The 24,463-nt window shown below is 44.6% G+C and overlaps 1 protein-coding gene across 15 annotated transcripts in view; it reads right to left on the bottom strand.

The window, feature by feature from the left end:
• PKNOX2 (PBX/knotted 1 homeobox 2) overlaps positions 1-24,463 on the bottom strand; it is a 3,737,380-nt gene that overhangs the window by 681,071 nt on the left and 3,031,846 nt on the right. For all 15 annotated transcript variants that reach the window (XM_085646078.1, XM_085646083.1, XM_085646080.1 and 12 more), the window contains one exon: positions 13,386-13,518. In XM_085646078.1, the coding sequence (XP_085502204.1) occupies positions 13,386-13,518 (133 nt within the window). The remainder of the gene's footprint in view (positions 1-13,385; positions 13,519-24,463) is intronic.

Raw genomic sequence — 24,463 nt, 5'->3', positions numbered from 1 at the left:
CATTTTTAGTACTGTCGCCGTCACCTCATCTGAAAGGGTTTGCCTGGACACTGAGTTAGGACAGATGTACACATTCAATAAAATTATGGTCCTGGGCGGACCTTTGTGGGTTCTGAGAGAGATTCCTACTGACTGGAGAGACTGGGAGGAGCTTACAAGATCCCAGGAGGTAATAGCGCTATTTGCTGAAATGTAGATGGCTAGATATCCGCTGCCTCGTCCCAGGGATATCATTTTCATTACTGGAGTGTGGGGAATTTTAAACCCTTCCAAGTGCTGCGGCTCCACAAGCCATGTCTCTTGTAACAAAATGATCTCAAATGACCGTAGGTAGAAGATCGTGGCATCATCCCCCAGTTTGTTTGATAGCCCGTTTATATTGCAAGAGCAAATCCTTAGTGAGCAAACTTCTTGAACCTTTTGACTGTTATTTTGTCAACGTAGCAGCCGGGTTGAATTTAGTGACCCCGCCAACCATGACCATGTGTAGGCCTGTTCCAGTCCCTTGTTTTGTGTGTGTTGGCCCTCTCTTGCTTTTTTTTCTTTTGAGTGAGAGGAGGGGGTTTTGCCCCGGGCACTGTTCAGGACCAAATCGACCGGTTTTGGACCTGTGCATGGGCGCTCCGCGGCCCGGATGTTCTGAAGAACATGTGGGTAGCCTTGTTCCCTGCCAGGGAGTATGGAAATGCCCCACTGATTGAAAGTTTCCGTGTGCCTTAAAATTTTGTTCATTGCCTCCGCAGAGCGCCAGGTGACCTTAATAGCTTTGTTTGTTTGCCCCTGGCCTAGTGCAATAAATTCTATGGAAGTGATGTCTTGTGATATAACTTCGTTTGACAGGCCTATGGCTTCTATCAATTTCATGATGTTCCCACAGTTTAGTATTACAACAAACAATTGATGGACGGAATGCTGACAATGCAGACATTCTCCCCCAGTCAAGAGATCTGGGTTAAATCCATCGTTCTTTTGCCCACTACACCACCCCAGTTTAGACATGGCCATATGCAAATCAGTCTTGACCCTGTGCCTCATGGGAACAGTCCAGCCCGAACTGCCAAGCCATGTCTTCCCTGGACCGGAATCAAGCATCCTAGGACCGGTTTCTGGCTATCAGCCGTCATCAGCCAGGATAGCTTGACTCCAGTGGCGTAGTGAGCACGGGTCCCACGTCTGGGAATACCCATCCCACTTAGGGCGAAAAGCGTTACAACAAACAATTGATGGACGGAATGCTGACAATGCAGACATTCTCCCCCAGTCAAGAGATCTGGGTTAAATCCATCGTTCTTTTGCCCACTACACCACCCCAGTTTAGACATGGCCATATGCAAATCAGTCTTGACCCTGTGCCTCATGGGAACAGTCCAGCCCGAACTGCCAAGCCATGTCTTCCCTGGACCGGAATCAAGCATCCTAGGACCGGTTTCTGGCTATCAGCCGTCATCAGCCAGGATAGCTTGACTCCAGTGGCGTAGTGAGCACGGGTCCCACGTCTGGGAATACCCATCCCACTTAGGGCGAAAAGCGTTACAACAAACAATTGATGGACGGAATGCTGACAATGCAGACATTCTCCCCCAGTCAAGAGATCTGGGTTAAATCCATCGTTCTTTTGCCCACTACACCACCCCAGTTTAGACATGGCCATATGCAAATCAGTCTTGACCCTGTGCCTCATGGGAACAGTCCAGCCCGAACTGCCAAGCCATGTCTTCCCTGGACCGGAATCAAGCATCCTAGGACCGGTTTCTGGCTATCAGCCGTCATCAGCCAGTATAGCTTGACTCCAGTGGCGTAGTGAGCACTGGTCCCACGTCTGGGAATACCCATCCCACTTAGGGCGAAAAGCGTTACAACAAACAATTGATGGACGGAATGCTGACAATGCAGACATTCTCCCCCAGTCAAGAGATCTGGGTTAAATCCATCGTTCTTTTGCCCACTACACCACCCCAGTTTAGACATGGCCATATGCAAATCAGTCTTGACCCTGTGCCTCATGGGAACAGTCCAGCCCGAACTACCAAGCCATGTCTTCCCTGGACCGGAATCAAGCATCCTAGGACCGGTTTCTGGCTATCAGCCGTCATCAGCCAGGATAGCTTGACTCCAGTGGCGTAGTGAGCACGGGTCCCACGTCTGGGAATACCCATCCCACTTAGGGCGAAAAGCGTTACAACAAACAATTGATGGACGGAATGCTGACAATGCAGACATTCTCCCCCAGTCAAGAGATCTGGGTTAAATCCATCGTTCTTTTGCCCACTACACCACCCCAGTTTAGACATGGCCATATGCAAATCAGTCTTGACCCTGTGCCTCATGGGAACAGTCCAGCCCGAACTGCCAAGCCATGTCTTTCTTGGACCGGAATCAAGCATCCTAGGACCGGTTTCTGGCTATCAGCCGTCATCAGCCAGGATAGCTTGACTCCAGTGGCGTAGTGAGCACGGGTCCCACGTCTGGGAATACCCATCCCACTTAGGGCGAAAAGCGTTACAACAAACAATTGATGGACGGAATGCTGACAATGCAGACATTCTCCCCCAGTCAAGAGATCTGGGTTAAATCCATCGTTCTTTTGCCCACTACACCACCCCAGTTTAGACATGGCCATATGCAAATCAGTCTTGACCCTGTGCCTCATGGGAACAGTCCAGCCCGAACTGCCAAGCCATGTCTTCCCTGGACCGGAATCAAGCATCCTAGGACCGGTTTCTGGCTATCAGCCGTCATCAGCCAGGATAGCTTGACTCCAGTGGCGTAGTGAGCACGGGTCCCACGTCTGGGAATACCCATCCCACTTAGGGCGAAAAGCGTTACAACAAACAATTGATGGACGGAATGCTGACAATGCAGACATTCTCCCCCAGTCAAGAGATCTGGGTTAAATCCATCGTTCTTTTGCCCACTACACCACCCCAGTTTAGACATGGCCATATGCAAATCAGTCTTGACCCTGTGCCTCATGGGAACAGTCCAGCCCGAACTGCCAAGCCATGTCTTCCCTGGACCGGAATCAAGCATCCTAGGACCGGTTTCTGGCTATCAGCCGTCATCAGCCAGGATAGCTTGACTCCAGTGGCGTAGTGAGCACGGGTCCCACGCCTGGGAATACCCATCCCACTTAGGGCGAAAAGCGTTACAACAAACAATTGATGGACGGAATGCTGACAATGCAGACATTCTCCCCCAGTCAAGAGATCTGGGTTAAATCCATCGTTCTTTTGCCCACTACACCACCCCAGTTTAGACATGGCCATATGCAAATCAGTCTTGACCCTGTGCCTCATGGGAACAGTCCAGCCCGAACTGCCAAGCCATGTCTTCCCTGGACCGGAATCAAGCATCCTAGGACCGGTTTCTGGCTATCAGCCGTCATCAGCCAGGATAGCTTGACTCCAGTGGCGTAGTGAGCACGGGTCCCACGTCTGGGAATACCCATCCCACTTAGGGCGAAAAGCGTTACAACAAACAATTTAGTATGTCACAGCTGCCTTTGGACTTGTACTCTGGATAGAAAAGAGTGAAAGTTGTAGCTCCATGAGATGGCCTAGTGGTCTGTAGACTTCCATATTTGATTGCAGTGTAGGCGATCTCTGGATCACCGTTTGTGAGGTTTCTTTGTCTCAGTTCCCTATACGAAGGTCCCTGCTCAGATAGAACCTCAGAAGGCCTGGGTAGTGGTTCTGACCCCAGCGTGCAGTGCAAAGAGACGGTTCCTGTGGAGGGTCCAAGGGGTTGCCTCCTTAATTGCCTTATGCACTGGTGGAGGAGTCAACCTATTCAATGCTCTAGGGCTCTTTTGGGCTGCACCACAGCCGATTTGCGCCTTGCTGCCCTTGCCCTGAATGGGTGTAATGAAATTACCCAAATGTTCTTTATGCCGGCTGCTGGCTAGGGCCTGATTAGGTGATTTGGTGCAGCCTGACAATTCTATAAGCCTGGTGCGCATTAGGCCCTCTGCCCAAGGCGATGACGTGGGGTCTGGGAATGCCAACTGGATGTTAGCAGTTGGCCCTATTTTTCCCCTTTTTCCCATGGGCTCAGGGTCTACCCCGGCGGCAGCCTTCTCCTTCTTAAGGGATGGAGAACCAATCTGGTGTTTTTTGGCGTTGCCAGATGAGGTTATTGGGTTCTCTAATTCCTTAGCTACCTCATCTGTTCTTATTGAATCGTTATGCCCCGTTGAGGCTGCTCGTGTATGGATGTTAGACAGTGGGTAAAGACTCAAGTCTTGCTTAATAGGGCAGATCTTGTTACGGCCCTTTCGCTTTTTTTGTCTTTGCCCCTCGCCGTTGAGGTCCTCCATGTCCTGATCTAATTGAGGTGGTGAAATGGACTCTACCCGCAGGTAAGGATTTTTGTTGGTCGGTCATTTCGCTGCTTGTGGCCAGTGTTTCCGGGGGCGGTGGCGTGTCCCTGGCTTCGGCCCCCCTTGCCCCTGAGTTTACCACCAAATTGACTTTGTTGGCTGGGCTTGTGGCACCATCTCTTTTACTTGGGGGAGAGGCTTTACAATTGTAATTTCTTTTAAGTCCACCACCAGCTTTGCCATCAACTCTGGGAGCGTACTTAGTTTCTCAATTAATGGTGAGCAGTTGCAGTTTGTAGCGGGGGATCGGTATCCGCTTGAGCCAGTCTAATCAGGTTGTTTAGATTTGTGATTTTGTCGTCTATGTTAGCGACGTACACCACCAGTGTGTTCAAAAGGCTGATTTGAATATCCATTTTATTGGCTTGATATGTCATGGCATCAGCTGACCTTTGTAAAATGTCCAAAGCTATGGCCCATGCCGTCTCTTGTTTGAATTCCTCCTCCTTCCTCTCATTAGGGACCGGTGAGGGCGTGGAGTGGTTGGGAGCATTTCTGCCATATGATGAAAGCATGTTTTCCTATTCTTTTGATTGCAAAAAGGAGAGATCTCTCTCCACAGTGCAAGCATCCTCCACACATGGCAAAGGCATAATCCGGCCCTGCCCCTGGAGTGAACACTGGGCAAGCTCTCTCCCACCGTCCCCCATTGTGGTGAATGTGCTTGCTGTACGTATGGTGTGCTTGCAGAAGTATCCACTCCCCCTTCTATCGTATCGCTGGTTTCCTGTGTCCTGAGCTTTTTTGGTGAATTGGTGAGCTTGGACATAAGGTCTGAGAGCTGGCATGGGGAATGTCTGTGGTAGTGGCTGCGAAGTTGCTCATTGTCTCTAGGTGAGTTAATGTGGTCATGATTTGAATACACCCTAATAACGGCTAATAACTGATTATAATGGCTCATCCAGGGTGTTTATAAAAAGCATGTATAAACAATGGGACATCTTGCGTGCAGACAAAACACTAGAAGAATTCCCCTTGCGGAGACCAGAGATGACTTTTAGACAGGCCAGGACATTGAAATCAAAATTGAGTCCTAGCTATCCTAGACACAAGACACCAGCACACTGGACGGAATACACATTGAGATTTTTTAAATGTGGACACTGCGGGATGTGCAGATGGGCTAGTAACAACAAAAAGAACTTCAATGGAGCAGACGGGAGGACGTATGATATACGACTTAATATCAATTGCAACACCAAATGTAGTATACATCATTGAATGCAAATGTAAACACATTTATGTTGAGAATCAGTTAACACTTCAGAGCCCTCAAACAAGAGGACATAAGATACCCGATGGCAATTCATGCAGCAGAATGTGAGGCGCATGGTCAACAAAAAGGTTTCTTATTTTACGGTATAGACAAGATAGACCTAGACCCCTGAAGAGGAAATAGGGAACCCAATCTAAGATGTAAGGAGGCAATTTGGATAAGGCGTCTTAAAGCTGTAGAGCTAGGCCTTAACACTGATCAAAAACTACAATATTTTCTAGGTGATTAAGGCACACATGTATCAATGGATTTATCAATAATCCACATAGAACGATGGGTCGGTCAATGATAGACGAATGTGTAGATGCACTCTTTTGCAAACATGGAGGAATGTAACTGGAATGCATCTGAACTTGTTGTGAGAAAGTGCCATCTTTTTTGCATGGTATGCCCCCACTTTTTGCTGAATTGCTGAATGTACTTTGACTGAGTGTGCCCTGGGCTCCTGCCAATCAGGTGCCCAGGGCCTATGTTCCTTCCCTAAAAATGGTGCTGAAACCTAAAACCCAAATTGGCAAACCCTGGTCACATGTCAGCCCCTGGTTAATGGTTCACTAGGTACCCAGGGTCTTGTGACCAGGGAAGGCCTCTAAGGGCTGCAGCACTTATTGTGCCACCCTTAGAGGCCCTGTACCCTGACACAAATACACTGCCCTTGCAGGCTGAGTGTCTGGGTATAGGACAAAACAGAGAGTCGACATGGCACAAATCCCTGTGTGCCATGCCCACAACAGACACTGCCCTGGCATACATCAGCCACCCCTCTAGCTGGGTGCCCTATGCCAGTGGTGTGGGTACATGAGCACTGTGCCCCTACTGTACCCGGGTTCATTCTTGGGCACTGTAAGTGCAGTGCTGCCATTTAAGAGTATATGGTGCTGGGAGATCGTCAAACACTAACTCCACAGCACCATGAGCTCCACTGAAGACTGAGAAGTTTGGTACCAAACTTCTCAGCACATTAAACCCGCACTGATGTCAGTGCAGGATTTAATGTACCATGCACGACAGAGGGCATCTTAGAGATATCCCCTGAACCTAACCTACAATACAAACGTTTGGTCTGAGGGGCTGCCTAGGTTGCCACAAAGCAGACATGTTGCTGGACCCCTGGGTAGAGAGCCATCCGCTCTCCTGGGCCTGCAACAATGCACATCCTGGGTGAGGTGCTAGGTCTCCTCCCCCAGGATGGTCAGGGGAAGCTTCAAAGGCATGCCACCTTTGTGAGCTTCTCCAGGCCACTTGCTGTACTCAGCAACTGGCCCCTACCGGTTCTAAACCCCCACTTTGGCAGGAAGACTGGCCGGAAACCTCAAGGAAGGACAGGGGGTGTGCCAGCCTCTGCCAACCCCACCCCTCAGGTGGGGGAGGCGAGGTGAAGCACATCCCCGGGCTCTCGCCTGCTCAATCAGGACTAGGCCACTGCCCCCCTCCCACAGGAGAGTGGCAGGATAGGGGGTGTACCTGCCCCAGGGCAGGGACTACCCTTTACCTACCTGTAACGCCCCTAAATGTAGTACTTAGGGGCACCCTGAACCTTCCTTCCTTAGATTCCAGATTCCGAAACAGCAACGAAGATCAAGAAGAAAGAAGACCTGCCGTGCAGCTGCTAACAAGAGGAAGACACCAACTGCTTTGGCGCACCCCTACCGGCCTTTCGACCCTCGAACCTGCTCCTGCTAAATCCCGGCATCTCCTGTGGCCAACAACCTCACAAACCCCGGAGGACCTGGCTACCTTGTGACTCAAAAGCAAAGCTCAAAGCAGGTAACTGACCCCTGTCATCAGCCAGGAACCGCAAACCCTGCACACTCTGCACCCGCCAAGCCTGGCCTATGCTGGAGAGGACGTCCCCCCGTGACTGTGACCCCGAATCCGACACCCAAGGACCCACCTCGACGCTCCTGACAACGCCTGCAGCCTCAGAACCAGGGACCCCCCCAACCGCGATCAACAGAGGGTAAGATTTCCCAACATCAAAAGGCACCCCTGAACCCGGCGCCCTGCGGCCCCCTGTGCCCAACTCCTGGGTACCTACTTATCCTCCAACTACCCAACTTACCTCTCAAAGTGGTGGTTGCACCTGAAGAATCTTCGTCCCCGAGCTTGCTGCCTTTGTTCGTTCTTGAGCTTTTCCAATGCAATCTATTGAACTTCTATTCCTACCTACTTCCCCATTTGCCCTGAGCAAGTGACCAGGAGCCCAGCTCCCACAGCCGCATGGCCTGCTAGTCAGCAGCCACCAACCAAGGGCTCCCTCTGCCTTCCATAGGATAACATTGGGCCTAACTCACTCTGCACCTGGCTGCCCCTGTGCCGCTGAGGGTGTAACAACTGTACTTACCTGACCCTGGGAGACCCCTGAGTCTGTGTCCAGCACCTTAACTCTGCCAGTCGAGTACTTACCCAAAAGTCGATAACTCACTTTTCTTCCATAGGGTAACATTGGCTGGTTTCACTTGAAAATTCTTTTAAGTGTGGAGTTTCTAAACTTTAAAATATTCACCTAAAATCAACCGAGTAACGAAATTGAAAATACTCACCTGCTATTAGGAGAGTTCCCAGTGCTGGATCTTGGTGCCCAGCACTGATCCTGAAAAGTAATTACAAGCATACTTACCGCTAACTCAATTTTCTCCCATAGGAAACCATTGACTGTTTTTCTGTGAAATTTCTTCTGTGTCGATTTTTGCAAACTACAAATATTCTTTAAAAATCGTACCAACTGTGAAAACATAATTACTTACCTGTTTTAGATAGATGTCCCAGTACTGAGCCTAGGAGCCCAGCACTGGATTACAAAAGTAACAAGAACATACTTTACCTGCAACTTGAATTTCCTTCCGTAGGATAACATTGCCTAGTTGTTGCTGAAAAAGTTTCTAAGTGTCAATTTTGCAAACTTCTAAATATTCGTTAAAAATCGCCTGTATAACCTAAACGCATTCTCTCAACTGCTTACAGGTGGTACACTAGTGCTGGATCCAGGATCCAACACTGAGCTAGAAAAAGTAACAATAACCCCACTTACCTGCTAAGTGAATTTCCTTCCATAGGATAACATTGGGGATTTCATTAGAAAAAGTTTCTGTCAACTTTTAAAATAGTTGACAGAAACTTATATAGGACTATATCTAGGATCCAGTCCTGGAGTTAGAAAAGTAATCCTAAAAGTAATCAATTGCATTTAACTTGAAATTCCGAATTGAGCTCAATGTATTATTGTGTTTGAAATTGTGTTGCCTATTGCAACAAACTGTAACTATTACATACAAACGTCAATTGTCTATTGCAAAGTATTTAACTAAAGCATCTCATTCTGAGAAAGTATATTTTGATACCTATTGTTGGTTCTAAAATAGAACAACCATTGGCCTAGAGTTCAGTTCTTGAGTGTGTGAGACCATTTGCTGACTGAGTGTGTACAACAAATGCTTTACATTGTCCTCTGATACTGCCTTACTGCTCGACCAAGCTACCACTTTAGAGAGTAAGGTTGTAACTAACTTTAGCCTCTGCCAAACCTCTGGGGACTGTGGCCTCTGTACACACTGTACCTATTTGGGAACAGTATATACAGAGCCACTTTCCTATAATTGTGATCTAATGTCTGCATTAAGAACATCAAGCTTATTTAGACAAATACAATCGCCGCTTATTGAAGTGGGGGTGAGGTGTTTTGAATATCAATACTCATGACAATTGAAATTTGTTTAGAGAGACGTGGTGCCTTCTGGCACGAAGAAGTTGACCAAATAGAGGTTATGACATACCTTAAGAAGTTATTTGAATTCTCTAAATGCAGCCTGTGAGAAATTGGTTAATTCACTTGTGGAGTTGAGTTCTCCAAAATACTAATTCACCCACAAGAGATAAAGATTTTGAACAAGAACAAATAGAAAATACTGACATGGAGAGTATGGAATGAACAATGTTATTAACAATAATTAGAATATGAGCTTGGGCTTTCTGATTAGTATGTTATTTGGAAGCAGTTTTAGAGCTGTTAAGACCACGCTGATGGTGACCGGCCCTTCCAACATGGCGACAGGCCGGGGCCAATATACTGTACGGAGGAGACGTGCTATAGCAGTTCTGGTCGGTATTTGCAGAAAAATACTGGAGGGGTCATAGGTAATGGTTCCGCATTCAGTGAATATGAACGACGTGGACAATGAATGCTGGATGAAAGCTTGAAGAGTACTCGATTTTAGGTAGGTTATTCTTTTTGAAAGTTGAGATTTGTCATAAATTAAAAATGGATATAATTATGATGGAGAGTGACGGGTGGTTTTTACTTACAGGGTGTGAAGGACTTATAGAATTATTCTGGAGGGGTAATTAACCAGGTTTTTGGAGTGATGGATCAAGAGGCACAGGATACCTTTTTTCACAGGATACGGTGAGATGAATAGATAATGCCATTTAACTGACCACATAGTCAAACAACTGAGACTGGCTTCATATGACAAGTTGTGTAATATACTGTAATAAGAATACACAGAAATGGGAAACAGAGGATTTACACTTTGGACTGCCAGGACGGAAGTAGAACTGGTTTTAAGGTAGGAGTCAATCTGTAGATTATAATTGTGACCTGCCGTTTTTGCATAGTATATCAAATGGTATATCAAGTTCATTTAATACTGAATCACAGGATTGATTTGACAAACGTTCTAAGAGAAGACAGGTATGTGCTGCAGTCAATAGGCTGCACTTTTAATGTTGCATGTGACATTGATATTAAACAGTGTGTTGACGGCTGGCTAATCCTGCCAGAGAGAGCTCATTTTAATCTTTTAGAATTGCACCATGTCCCACAAATTGAGATCTTGAATATACCGACTGAAATTATCACACGTTTACGTGATGGATTTTGTCGATATACATAGCAAAGACCACAAAGAATGTTTAACATTTGAGCATGGGTTTCCACCTGTTACATACCCACTGTTGTCAAAGTTATAACTATGCGACACCATGACACAGGTGTTTTTGTCACTGTGTGTGGTCTGCACACTGCCACTATTTTTGGTGGTGTTTATTGTACCTTTTAGCATGAAGAAGTTGTGGGGAACTTCCTATATGACGAAACACGTATTGGCTGGGCAAAAGAAGAAAAGAAATGAAATAATTAGAATAATAATTATTGTGCATTCATTGTTCATATAATGTGTGGTTTTATCTAGCGGGTGCTTGAGGGAAATTTATATAATGTTCCTTTGATCCTTTGGGATCTAATTTAAGGCGGCAGGGTGATTCCTTCTTCCATTTGAGCACTGTGAAATACAATAAGGCTTCTCCTAATAGCACGTGAACTGTGAGAGCCATAGCTCACCATATTGGTATTCATCCAATTTGATTAGCTGCTCCTGCATGTTGTGCTCCCCATCACTAATAACCCCATTAGGTGCCCACTCCTTTTGTGCCCTAAATTGCCTCCACCAACAGATACTCCAGGTGCCAGTGGGGGCTGGTAGGGAACGGTGGCGGAGGGCAGGGAGTGGTAAAAATAAAAATAATGGAAAAGTAAACTTACCTGCTACTCGCGCTGGTCACCAGCCGTGCCCTCTCTGCCACATAGGAGCCTGGGACACTGGAACCAGGAAGCATACACCCAGGCTTCCAGCCATCACAACCCTGCAATGCAGCATTGTGATTGGTCTGAGTTCTGTGGTTCAGCACTCACATGGGGAATGGAAGCCTGGGCATGTTCTTCACCCAGGCTGTAATGCAACCTGGGTGAAAACATGCAAAGTAAAATAAGTCATTGCACACTTAAGGTGCAACCCTCACTATTCCTCCCTGTGAAACGGGGACCCCAGCCCCGCCCAGCCACTTCAACTGCAGTCTCAATAAATAAAATAAGATGAAAATAACAAAGTGTTATTCTCATTTTTTGTTTGTATGGAAATTGCAGTTGAAGCAGTGGGGCGATGCTCCTCCACCTTAGTGAGGGAGCCACCGCTTCCGGGTGCCCATCCCTCGTGTGCCAGATGGCATCGTCTACCTATCACCCACTTTAGGTGTATTCAAGTGGTTCATTTCCACTACATGTTCATTCTGAATACCCTCAAAGTTTCTTCTGTAAGTGCTCCCATGTTTCCAATCCATTTTAGCCAGACACTAAGGGGCTCATTACAATGTTGGGCGGCAAGCCTCTCCTGACAGACTTGGAATTGGGACCGATTGATTCGCGGTTGGCAGTTCCGACCGCCGGATTACGATGCGACCAAACAGTGTCTGGTCGGATTCCCATTGTTTCCTATGAGAGCTCATGTTACGCCCGACAACCGTCCACAACACAAGCTCTTACGGGTAAATAGGGTGTGCGTGGAAAACCCTGCACCCTGTCACAGGCACACCATGAAAAAGTTGTCCATAGGGTTGTACCATTCGAAATGACGCGCTGTTTAGGTTCCGATCGTGAACATCATATTCGGGCGGTCGGAATATAAACCGACCGAGAAGGTTAGAAGGGCTCCGAAATGGTTGAGGAGATTCCAACTGTCGGGAGGAGAATTTCTGTCCGACATTGTAATGAGCCCCTAAAGAGTAAAAAAATATATAACAAATAACTTGCATGTCACAGTTGAGCAATGTTGACGAAAACATAGATTGGAAAAGCAAATTCACAAACTGAAAAAAATGCTGTTTTGAAAGAAGGGCATTTGTACTGTAATTAGGCTAACAGGAAAACTAGAAAGTGGATAGAGCTTTGGAAGCCTTAGGTCTGATTGACAGGTCCTTGCTGAAGTTGATTTAGCTAATGACTTTTAGATTCAATCTCACCTCTGGCAGCCGAACCATCTTTCACCGCTCCTCAGTTCCACCAAGAAATGCTGGTGGTGCTGGAGCTCACATTAGGATGACTCGTCTACCACCATGTCTAGTCGAGTTAAGCCAGTAAAAGACCACCATGAATGATATGGGAGACTAATTAAACTGTCATTTTAGTGTTCTTTACCTGCTGGGATCCACTCTCCAACTTACTTGATAGATTAGACATGTGGGCTCTAGCAAGTTTTCCCCACTTTCAGCGTACATCCCCAGTCAGTACATTTTATCTAAATAAACCCACCCACTTTTGCCATGGGCAGATTATCTGTGTTTTTGCAACCAAAGTAAATCCTCTGAGGTTGCACAGACCTCCATCAACAGGTATGAAAACTCAAAATGTGATGGAATTTTCAAGTGTGACAAACTGACAAAGGAATTATCCACCTATAAAGCTCTATTCATCTCTCCCTCCCAAGCAAACTGTGAGACCCACTGTGACCATTCAAAAAACAAAGGCCCATAGATTAGATATTTATTGAGATACTGAGTAAAAGCTCTTTTTGACCCACATGATGTGCATATTTTCTCTTCAGATTCCAAAAATCTGAAAATTGCATATGGTTGTGCATTGGAGAGTTCGTGAGTAGAAAAGATGTTCAAGCTGTTCTTGGTAACCCATCCTAGAGACACAATCCTTAAGCAGACAAAGAGAAAATTTGATAGAACGCTTTAATAGTCTGAATTCAAGTTGTAAGTAAAAGTGATTATGTGGTATTGTGGGCAGCAATTGGGCTTGTGCTAGATGGACCTGGGGTTTTTACCTGATTCATAATTCTAGACAGGGACACTTTCTCCTATTACCTTCCTTGGAAGACACAACACAGTGGATACAATAGTCATGAAAATGAAACTTCACATCATTACCAATTCGAGAGACAACAGAAATCCCACCTGATACAACAGGGGAAGAGTTGAGAGTTGCCATGGAGATGTTCCCCTGCTGCAGTGTTGAGGCTGGCACCACAATTCCCTGTGGGTTGCTTGACACTGAAGTTATAGAATTCGGAGAATGCTGTAGGAGATCCTACAAACAAAAGCACAAATATGGTCTTTTTGAACAAAAATCAACACTTCTAAACAAAGCAATATCATATGCATGTCTCTGTTCTACCATAAGACAATGAATGGGGACACGTGCACAACCAGGGGTGTAACATAGGGCCCTGCTGCTCCACCCATTTAGCAGGGTGGCACTCATGTCTGCTGTGATATAAATTTAGTGGAGAACAACAAGCAAAACAACTGGCAGCTTGTGGAAGTTGCTTTATTTCTCCGAGTATAAAACAACATACCTGCAACATTATCTGATTTACTATGGGTAGTGGAAAGGGCCTAGCGAAAATATGCCTTCTGGTTCTTTAGCTTTCTCAGACTATAGGAGGGAAGTTAGAAAGAAGAGGGACACCTGCAAAGGTTAGACAACACAGAACGGTGAAGCTACTAAGGGCAATGCAGAAAAAGCATCAGCGAGGAAGGCAAGACAGGTAGTCAAGTAGGAAAGGGGGAAAAGAAAGGGGAAAGTGACAGGTGAGGGTGAGGAAAGTGGCATACCAGAGGCAGGCCCATGACGCTCCTTCGATGAAGGTGTGCACCCATTCAGCCCATGGCAAAATAATATATATGATATATGGGAGACTCAGGGTCCCCTTTTCGCATTCTGCAGGGGTGCCCATCATTTCGGGTTACGCCAGGCATACATGTAAGATAACACAGGTAGCATTCTCCCAAGTCTAAATTTCCACCCAGATACATTTTTACGTCACTTAAACAAGCTATTGTGTCCCAGTCGGCATTAGTATCCTTACTAGATGGCTCAATTTACCAGGGCACAACATCTGAGTACTAGAATTTCCCTTGACAAATCATTGTTTTTAGGTGTTCCAGCCAAAAGGGCAAATTAAAGTGATCAAAAATCACAAATGCTAGTATGTGCAGATTTGTAACTGAATGGTCTGGCATGAAAACCAAGGTGCCTGGTGGCCTGGATTTATTTGGTGGCCCATATTTCCCGTAGGCAGAATGCCCTGGAACAGAAACTTGTGGCAGCTTTTATGCACTCATCAGGTAAAGATGCTGAGAGAGTCGCAGGGGAATGTGCAGCAGCTTGGGAAGACAGAAAGAGTAGGGAGTGAGAAGCAGCACCAGGTGGGAAACCTGAAAGTGCAGGGTAAAAATGCAGGCAGGCAAGAAAACCTTGGTGAGGTTCAGTTCTTAGCAGGACTAGATTTAGGGCGGTGTGACCAGTGTGGCCGCATTAGACGCTGATCTGGAGGGTGGATACTGACCTCAGGGGAGAGTGCTGTGTTTAGCAATAACTTATGATTTAAAAGCAGCTGCTGCAGAGTTCCTTGTGAGAGGAGCTTTCAAGCAGCAATACAAAATGTCAAGATACCTCTTGTGATTAATGTTCCTGCTAGAAAGAGAGATCGGAGTTTTGTCTATTGGCAGTTTTGACTCACCATAAAGTAGCACTCAGGGTTAGTATGCCTGCTGCACAGAACAGATATGTATTTTTTGTGGATAGCTGAGTCTTTACCAGCACTTAAGAACAAAGGAAATGTATGGGAGAGAGGGGATATGGAGATATATAGGGCACGTTTGCTGGGTGGTAGTGAAAGAATCCGAGGAAGAGGTCATGGGGGGGCGCCAAAAGAGATTTGTCGCACTAGGCACCACAAGCATAAAAGCTGGCCCTGGTACTTAGGGTGTGGGTTTTAGAGCAGGGGCTGGGCATGGCTGTCAAGGGGAACCAGTCTAAGTCAGATGGAATGTTTCCCATTGCCAAAGAGGGTTGATGAAGTTGCTCTGCACTTTTTTGTTACTTTATGAACTTGCACTTTGCAAAGCAAGTAAAAGATTTTCCTTCTGGTTTTTGCTAGATGGCAGGGATAATGGTCTGGTGAAAAATTAATATATATTCTGTGGTGAGATTCAGGAAACATCTACAACTAATGTGGGTTCTTTTTGATGTGATATTAGTCGTTAATACACATTAGAGCAGGGATGTCCAGTGTTGATCCAACATTTTCAGGATAACCACTAACTATGTAAATGATTCCTATTTATATTCATTATATGTCATTTTACCGTATGAGGAAAGGGTCAGCTTCTCACAATTTGGAATGTGGACAGCACCGAAAATGGTATCACACTGAGCGTGCACAAGTGTGTAAGTTTAATAAGGAGGTATATGACCTGCAGGTCACAAATCGATCTTAGAAGAAAGAATATGATACACAAAGCTTTTTTTAACGTGTTTTACATCTATCCATGAAAAGAGATATATAATCTTATGAATTCTTTAAATTTCTGGCTTTACTATTGCGAATAGGGCTGTTTTGTTAAGATCGTGATTTGAACAGGCTCAAGAAAAACTATTTTAGTGTCAACGTTTTTTAAAATTTTAAAGCGACTATCCCATTTGCATTTTCCTCACTCACAAAGTTTTACACGCATATAATACAAATAAATAGCTATTTTAACTTGCATCTCTTTAGCAGTTGCTGATTTGTGTCCTAAAAGAAGCATCTATTGATTCCGTGTTTGAAAGAGGATGACCTATGTCCACCCCCAATCTCCTTAAGCCTCGGTTTCACAGTCACCAGGAAATGTAGAAAAGCATTTAAAACAAAAATTGACATTACTCTTAAATTTTGAGTTCATGTACACATGATTGTTTTTATTCACCTAGGCTTGACTATGTTTATTTTTTACGCCTTATGTGAGAAACTTTATTTGCGTGGTAAAACATTCCAGATTATTTGTTTTCAAACTACCTACATTTTGTCGACTATGGGGAGCGGTGAGGAGGGAGGGAGGGAGTCTATACAGTGCTTCATTTGAGCTGTTGGCTTCTGGTGCTTGGCACAGGCACTTAATTTTTAACACCGGCACTTATGACACTTTCCCACATGGTGGCGCTTTTTGTCTTATTTTGAGATAAGAAACAGTTGTTTAATAATTCAATATACATTGAAGATGACTAATACCTACTGCTGATTACCCCCCAAAAATTTTCAAAAAAGAGAAGGGGGCAGAGTAGAAATACCTTGACCTCTTGGAGGGGTTCCGCGAAGACCTCACCTGGGGCAATAAAGCATTTTTTTTCCAGCGGGACTCGCACTGGATCCACGACTCCCAACAAATTTCTTTAAAGAAGAAGCATAGGCTCCTGTGCTTCACCAATGTTTAGCCCATGGGTGGGGCAGTCCCGGGGGCATGAGGAATTAGCCCCTGGAGGGCCCCCCCAGGCCCAGGGACCTCAACCTCTCCGGTGCCACATACAAAAATAAATTGGGGGGAAGACCGAACCCCCTGCCACAAGGACCACCACCTCCCCGGGGCATAAATACATGGACAAGAGGGGGTCCACATGGACCCCTTGCCCTGGGAACCAGCACCTCCAGAGGGCGTTCTATTTTTTTTAAGGAGGGGGACTGCGTGGACCCCCTATTGGGTCATTCTCGGACCGGGGACTGCCACCTCCCTGGGGCAGGCCATTCGAAAACAAAGGAGGGGGACAAGTGGCCCCTCTTCTGGAGCCATACATGGCCCTGGGGACTGCCACCCCTCAGGGCCGGCTCCTGCATGTTCCAGGGTGACCACCTCCCGGATATAGCTGTTTGCTGTGGCATAGCGGGAGCTTTGACAGCTCCCGCCAACGCTGCTTCCAGCATGGGAGAGCTGATGAATGCTCTTGCCTGCTGGAAGCAGAGCTTTCATCTGTTTCCCTGTCCACTGTCAAGCGGGCAAGGAAACAGACAAAAGGATTGCTGTCACAGACAGGGAGCTGCAAGTGTAGCAGCTCCTTGCTGTCCCTGTCTGCAAGAACATCCCCCTCCACCTCTGTCAATATCCCACATTGCCCCAATTCAGGACATACTCAACAAAGCCGCCTCTTATCCCCCCAGCGCCTTCAGACCCTCAAGGGTGAGTAGCTGTGCTTTACCAACCCTGATTGATTGATTGAGCTTAAAGAGGCGGAATAGGGCTCAGACAGGTCAGACACAAGCAGCAAGAGGCAGAATAAAGGTCAGAAGCTAGCAGAAAGAGGCAAAATATAGGACAGAAACAAGCAGCAAGAGGCAAAATAAGGATCAGAAAAGAGCAGAAAGAGGCAAAATAAAGGACAGAAACAAGCAGCAAGAGGCTAAATAAAGGTCAGAACTCAGCAGAAAGAGCAAAGTGGAGATCAGAAACTAGCAGAAAGAGGCAAACTAAAGGTCAGATATTGACGGAAATATGCAAATTAAAGGTCAGAAACAAGCAGAAAGAGGCAAAATAAAGGTCAGACACATGAAGAAAGATCCTAAAAAGAGATCAGAAAGGAAGAGAAAGGCAAAATAGAGATCCAAAACTAGCAGAAAGAGGCAAAATGAAGGTCAGAAACAAGCAGAAAGAGGTCAAATAGAGACCAGAAACTAGCAGAAAGAGGCAAAATAAAAGTCAGAAACAAGCAGAATGAGGCACAAATAGAGATCAGAAACAATCGGAAAGAAGCCCATAACGACTCTCGGAAGCCAAGAGAACTTCTTTCCCAACCAGTAATGCACCAGGAGGAGCGTTTGCAGAGTGGATGGGAAATGGGGTAAGGCCACCGACGAAGTCTTAACAAGCCCGTTGTAGGGAACTTAGTGATGGTAACAGGAGGGGTTCTAGACCCCTAACTACTTTCAGCATCTAAGGGGACTTAATTATGGGTGGGGGAGCAATAATCCGCCCTATCACTGAAGACTATTTTGGTAACTCTGCGGAATTCCACAGAGTGAAACTTCACGATCTCCACCCAGGCCTAGCAGAAAGAGGAAAAATAAAGGTCAGCAACAAACTGAAAGGGCCAAAAAAGGTCATAAGTTAGCATAAAAAAGGCAGAAAATTTGCAGAACCCACTCAGGCACTCATGCTCTCACTCACAGATGTACTCAGGGCACTCACATACCCACTCACACACACAGTGAGACACTCACGCACTTACTCGCTCTCAAAGGTTACAGGTTAAAGTTAGGAGCTAAAATAAAAAAGAAAACGTAGAAATTCACTGAAAAACCAAACATTACAGGGACTTCATAGTTAGGAAATAGAATTTAAAAACCTCGGAAATTCTCTGAACAAAAACAAAGGTTAAAGGGACGTTATAGTTAAGCTCCGATTTTACTTATACAAAACCATAGTAATTTAGCTGTTATGGTTATCTTAGCTAACTGTTAGTTATGCTCCCGCATTGCACTGCCATTACCTCACATATTATATCACTCAAGACATGGTCAGTGACTGTAAATATGTTACTATATAATGCACATTGCTAAGTGAATTGTGCCCAATTCCTTTAAAAACTGCGAAATTCCACGGTGTATGTGTGTGTGTAGATATATATATATATATATATATATATATATATATATATATATCTATCTCGCTGGCTTTGTTGCAAAACATCCACTCTCACTCGGATAGACGAACGCGGACCCAAGGTTCCTTGTGCAGTCAAAAATGTATTTAGTTGCCCTGCATCTCTGCCATATATATATATATATATATATATATATATATATCCAACAAACATTCTCTGTTTTACTGGGGGCCACCGACTCTGCAGGGCGGGCTCTCAATTGCTGGAGCGGAGAATCCTGCATGCATAAGACTCCAAAGAAACAGAGCCCCACTCCGACTTCTGTGCACAACAAAAGACTTTATTAGTCTGAAGCAGCATTTAAATAACTCACAGTCCTGACCGGTTTCGGCGTCACCACGCCTTTCTCACAGGTGAGTTGAATATTCATCCATGTGGTCACGAGGCCTTACGACATAACTACAGGCCCCAGCATGCACCAGAATCGTTATGTATTCACAAGGCATTGCACAATGTTCATGTTAGCCAAAATAGCGTTTTTATAGCGTTTTATATATATATATTCACTGAAAAAAACATAGGTTTCAGAGATGTTATAGTTAGTTGGACATTTCACTCGCATAGACCAAGAGAAATTCAGCTGTTATAGTTAGTAGAGCTAACTATAACTCGCGCTCCCGCGATGCACTGCTGATGACATCACATATTACATCACTCATGACATGCTCACTGACATCATGATGACATCACTGAAGACATCATCCAGTGACTGAGTGTTTCTAAAAATGTCAAGAACGCTATATCTATATATGCTAAGGTATATTGAAGAATGATTGGTTGTCTGAGAACCTATATGGGTGCCTGAGTGTCTGTGTGGGAGTGTGACTCCATGCATGGATGTGTGAGTGGGTGATTCACTGTGTGTATGCCTTTATGAGTGCATGTGTTAGGTAGTGTATCATTGAGTGAGTGTACGTATAGCTGTGTTGGTGAGTGAATGGATGTGTTAGTGGTATATGTGTAAGTAACTACATATGTGAAAGGCAGTTTTTGTGAGTATTGGAGTATATAAGTGAGTATATGTAACAGTGAGTGATTGTGACAGTGGCTGCATGGATAAGTGTGTGCTTAGGTCAGTAATTTTTTAAGACAGTACGTGTCTCTATGAATAAGTGACGTGCTGTGTGTATAACTGTATAGGTGAGTAAATGGCAGAGTAATTAATTATTTGGGTGACTGACTAGGTTTTTGAGTAACTCTTTGGGTGAGTGGCAGTGCATGAGTGTCTATATGGGTGTTTGAGTGGATATATCAGTGGCTGTATTGATGAATAACTGCGTGTATGAGTGAGTGTATGGGTTAGTGGGTGGATGTGTGTGTAGATGTATGAATCACTGAGCGGGTATGTACTAACTGCTATTGGTGTGTCTATGGTTTCGATATTGGAAGTTGGTATTTTAAAGTGGGTGTATGATAGGTTTTATTAGGGTGTGAGGATGTGCATCAGATGATCACATGGATGATGTCATCAATGATGTAATTTGAGATGTCATCAGCGGTGTCATCAGTGATGTCACAGAGCATGTCATGAGTGATGTAATATGTGACGTCATCAGCAGTGCATTGTGAGGACATGAGTTGTAGTTAGCTCTACTAACTATAACAGCCGAAATTCTCTTGTTTTATACAAGTGAAATGTCCAACTAACTATAACGTCCCTGAAACCTATGGTTTTTTTCAGTGAATTTCTAAGGTATTTTAAATTCTAATTTCTAAGTATAACGTCCCTGGAACCTATGGGTTTTTTTAAGCCTGGGTGGAGTATGCATAGTGGAGCTCCGCCTAGCTCCAGGTAGTAAAAAAAACCCTCTGTGGAACTACGCGGGACTCTGTTTCTGCCCTGGGGTCATCAGCAATATAATAAAAATGTTTTAAAAAACCACTTACCTTGCCTTCTGCCTTACCTGCTCCTTGCCGCAGTGTCTCCCTTCTTCCCGCGTCCACCTCCTCGCGTCCCTGTAGGTATTACGTCTTCCACAAACTGTGTGAACTGCACATGCGCAGTTCACGCATGACATAATACCTACAAAGCGGCGAGGAGGAGGATGCCGGAAGAAGGGAGACACCGCAGCGAGAGGAGGGAAGGAAGAAGACAAGGTAAGTGGTGTTTTTTTAAGATTTTGGTCAATGGGGGCTAGCCCCGTACTCCGCTAAGCCATGGAGGCAGAGATTTGCCCAACTTCGCGTTCTCAGCAGACCGCGGAGTTGGTAAATCTCCGCAAACTCCTCTGGCGGAGCAGAGTATGATGCCCAAGGTTAGTTTTTTCAGTGAATTTCTAAGGTTTTTAAAATGCTAATTTCTAACTATAACGTCCCTGAAACCTATGGTTTTTTCAGTGAATATGAAAGGTTTTTTAAATGCTAATTTTTAACTATAACATAGTAGTCTCGTTTGCAGAGTGGTGGAGAAAGGTGAGCATGGCCTCCAAACACCTCTTAGCAATCCCACTGTGTGGGATTTACTGGAGGTAACAGGAGGAGTAGTTAGCCCCCAATGTCAACCTTGGGGGCCAACTACCCCTCCTATTACCTCCAGTAAGTCCCACACAACAGGATTGCTAACTTCTCCTACCAGACCACACCCCCTTTCTCCACCACTCTGCAAATGCACCCCCTGGTGTGTTGTACGTGGGGGATTTAATTCCCTTTGAATACTGAGGGTCCCTGGGGGCCAACTTGCCCACCAGGTATCTCCAGTAAGTGCCACAGAGCTGGATTGCAGAGAGGTGGTTTGAGGCCACACCCATTTTTACACCACTCTGCAAACGTGGCTCCTGGAGAAAACACATTTTGGGACCACCCTTTTTTCTCCGAACCCCGTTGATGAATTGCTCCGAACTTTTAAGAGAGGAGCTGACCTGAGTGAACAATTAGTTTTGAAAATTACGTGGAGATTCGTCAAACGGCGCCGAAGTTATTGGCAAATCAAAAAATGCTTTTTCTATGGAAACTAGAACCTGATGACTGCCAGTAGGTAATATATATATATTATACATTATATGCACTATGCACTAATTTGAATACCACCTTTTATGTCACCTTCCTATGGATTTTTATGTATTTTTATATATTTATATATTTATACATTCTTGTCAATTTTTGTCTGTTTGTAATTCTATGTTGAGCCCTGCTGCTAATATTTGCGTATTTTGCACATGACATTTATCTCAGTTATCTTGACCATTAGGATTTGATTGTATGCAATGTATTCGAATTTGCAGTCTGTCTTCCATTTTTTTCCTTGGGTGCTCAGTGTCTCTCTATTTATGAGTTCATCACACGAAGACGCATCATGTGATCAAGCTCCCTGCGTGGAGCGAAACGCGTCATGGAGGACACTGGTCCGCTCATTTCTTCGTTTTAACTGGGTAATAAATCGTTTGCTTCACCCACTCTTGTGTTGTGGGACTATTGATTTCTGAGATTGGAGGCGAGAGGTCCGTGCCTGCATTTCCGCCGAGAGGAGAGCGGAAAGGACTATATATATATATATATATATATATATATATATTCACAGAAAAAACCATAGGTTTCAGGCACGTTATAGTTAGGAATTAGCATTTAAAAAACCTCAGAAATTCACTGAAAAAACCATAGGTTTCAGGGGTGTTATAGTTAGCTGGACTTTTCACTTGTACAAAACCATTGAAATTCCCCCGTTATAGTTAGTTCAGCTAACTATAACTCGGGCGCCCGCAATGCACTGCTGATGACGTCACATATTACATCACTCATGACATGGTCAGTGACATCACTCATGACATCACTGATGACATCTCAAATGACATCACTGATGACATCACTGATGACATCATCCAGTGAATGTGTGTTTTTCTGAAAATTAAATATGTTTTATATATGTATATCTCAAGGTCGATGGAAGAATAAATGGGTATATAAGTGTCTAAATGGATGATTTGTTTTTGAAAAATTGATTGTGTAACTGACTGATTAAGTGTATCATAGTGAATACATGGCTTAGTGAGTAATGTTTAAATATGTAAATATCTGTATCAGTCTCTCACTTTGTGTATAAGTGGCTGCATGGGTTGGTGAGTAGCTACATGGGTGTCTATATAGGTTATTAGTTGGTTTTTTGAGTATCAGTCTGAGTGTCTGCATGGTTCGGTGGGGGGTATTACGTAGTGCATAGGTGCATGAATGAGTGACTCACTGTTTGTATGTGTTGAACACAGCATGTGTGCAGGACTGTATGGGTGGATGAGTGTGTGTATGGGTGTGTTAGTGAGTGAATGACTGTCTCAATAGTGTCTTTATGAGTAACTACATATGTTTTAAACTAGTATATGTGACTATTGGTGTATATATGTGAGTATATGTGAGAGTGAGAGATTGAAAGAGTTCCTGTATGAATAAGTATGTGTTTCTATAAGTGATTGTTTAAAAGACTAAGTATGTGTAAGTTTCCGTAGAAGTAAGTATGGTGGTGTGTGTATAACTGTATATGCAAGTAAATGTATGTTTGATTCTTTATTAGCATGAGTGACTATGTGTGTGAGTAACTCTATGGATGAGTGGCATTGTGTAACAGGATGTATAGGTGTATGAGTACATATGATGAGTGAGTACATGTATGAGTGACTGTATAAGACTGTTGGTGAATGAGTGGATGTGTATGTGGATCTTAGAATTACTGAAGAGGTTGTTGTAACTGGTATTGGTATGTCCATTGTTTTGAAAATGTTAGTCTCTATTTTTGAATGTGTGTATCAAAGGTTATATTAGGGTGAGAGGAGGTCTGCCACTCTATCACAAGGATGATGTCATCAGTGATGTCATCAGTGATGTCATTTGAGATGTCATCAGTGATGTCATGAGTGATGTCACTGACCATGTCATGAGTGATGTAATATGTGACGTCATCAGCAGTGCATTGCGGGCGCCCGAGTTATAGTTAGCTGAACTAACTATAACGGGGGAATTTCAATGGTTTTGTACAAGTGAAAAGTCCAGCTAACTATAACACCCCTGAAACCTATGGTTTTTTCAGTGAATTTCTGAGGTTTTTTAAATGCTAATTCCTAACTATAACGTGCCTGAAACCTATGGTTTTTTCTGTGAATTTCAAAGGTTTTTTAAATGCTAATTTCTAACTATGCCTACAGAGATAGGACATGTGAAGAAAGAAGAAAAAATGCACAGAAAGAAACAAAAGAAGTGCAGAAAGAAGCAACAGAAGTCCTCAAATACGAAGATAAGTGCAGGAAGAAGGATAACGTGCAGAAAGAACAAAAAGAAGAGCAGAAAGAAGCCTTGTTGCAAAATCATCCTGTACCCTCAACTTTTTCAGACGGATACTGGTGGTAACTGAGCCTGACTAACCAGTCCTAGAGCCAGTGCTATGTTAAAAGACACTTAGAATACAGTGAAAACACCTACATACACTAGGGAACATTATGCGTTGGGGTCCCCCTGTGATTAGCATGACCTCCTCTGTAAGCCCCTAGTATATAAGAGGGCATGGGGATTAAAACTACCTCTTAAAACAGGCCACAGGGCGTTTTTGCACACGTTAACTCAGGCCCCGTCCCCTCCCTTT

The sequence above is a fragment of the Triturus cristatus genome, chromosome 3_1 (genome assembly GCF_964204655.1).
Source record: "Triturus cristatus chromosome 3_1, aTriCri1.1, whole genome shotgun sequence".
In the NCBI taxonomy this organism is placed as follows: Eukaryota; Metazoa; Chordata; class Amphibia; order Caudata; family Salamandridae; genus Triturus; species Triturus cristatus.
The sequence above is the reverse complement of the archived record's forward strand: the minus strand, read 5'-3'. Positions and strand labels throughout refer to the sequence as shown.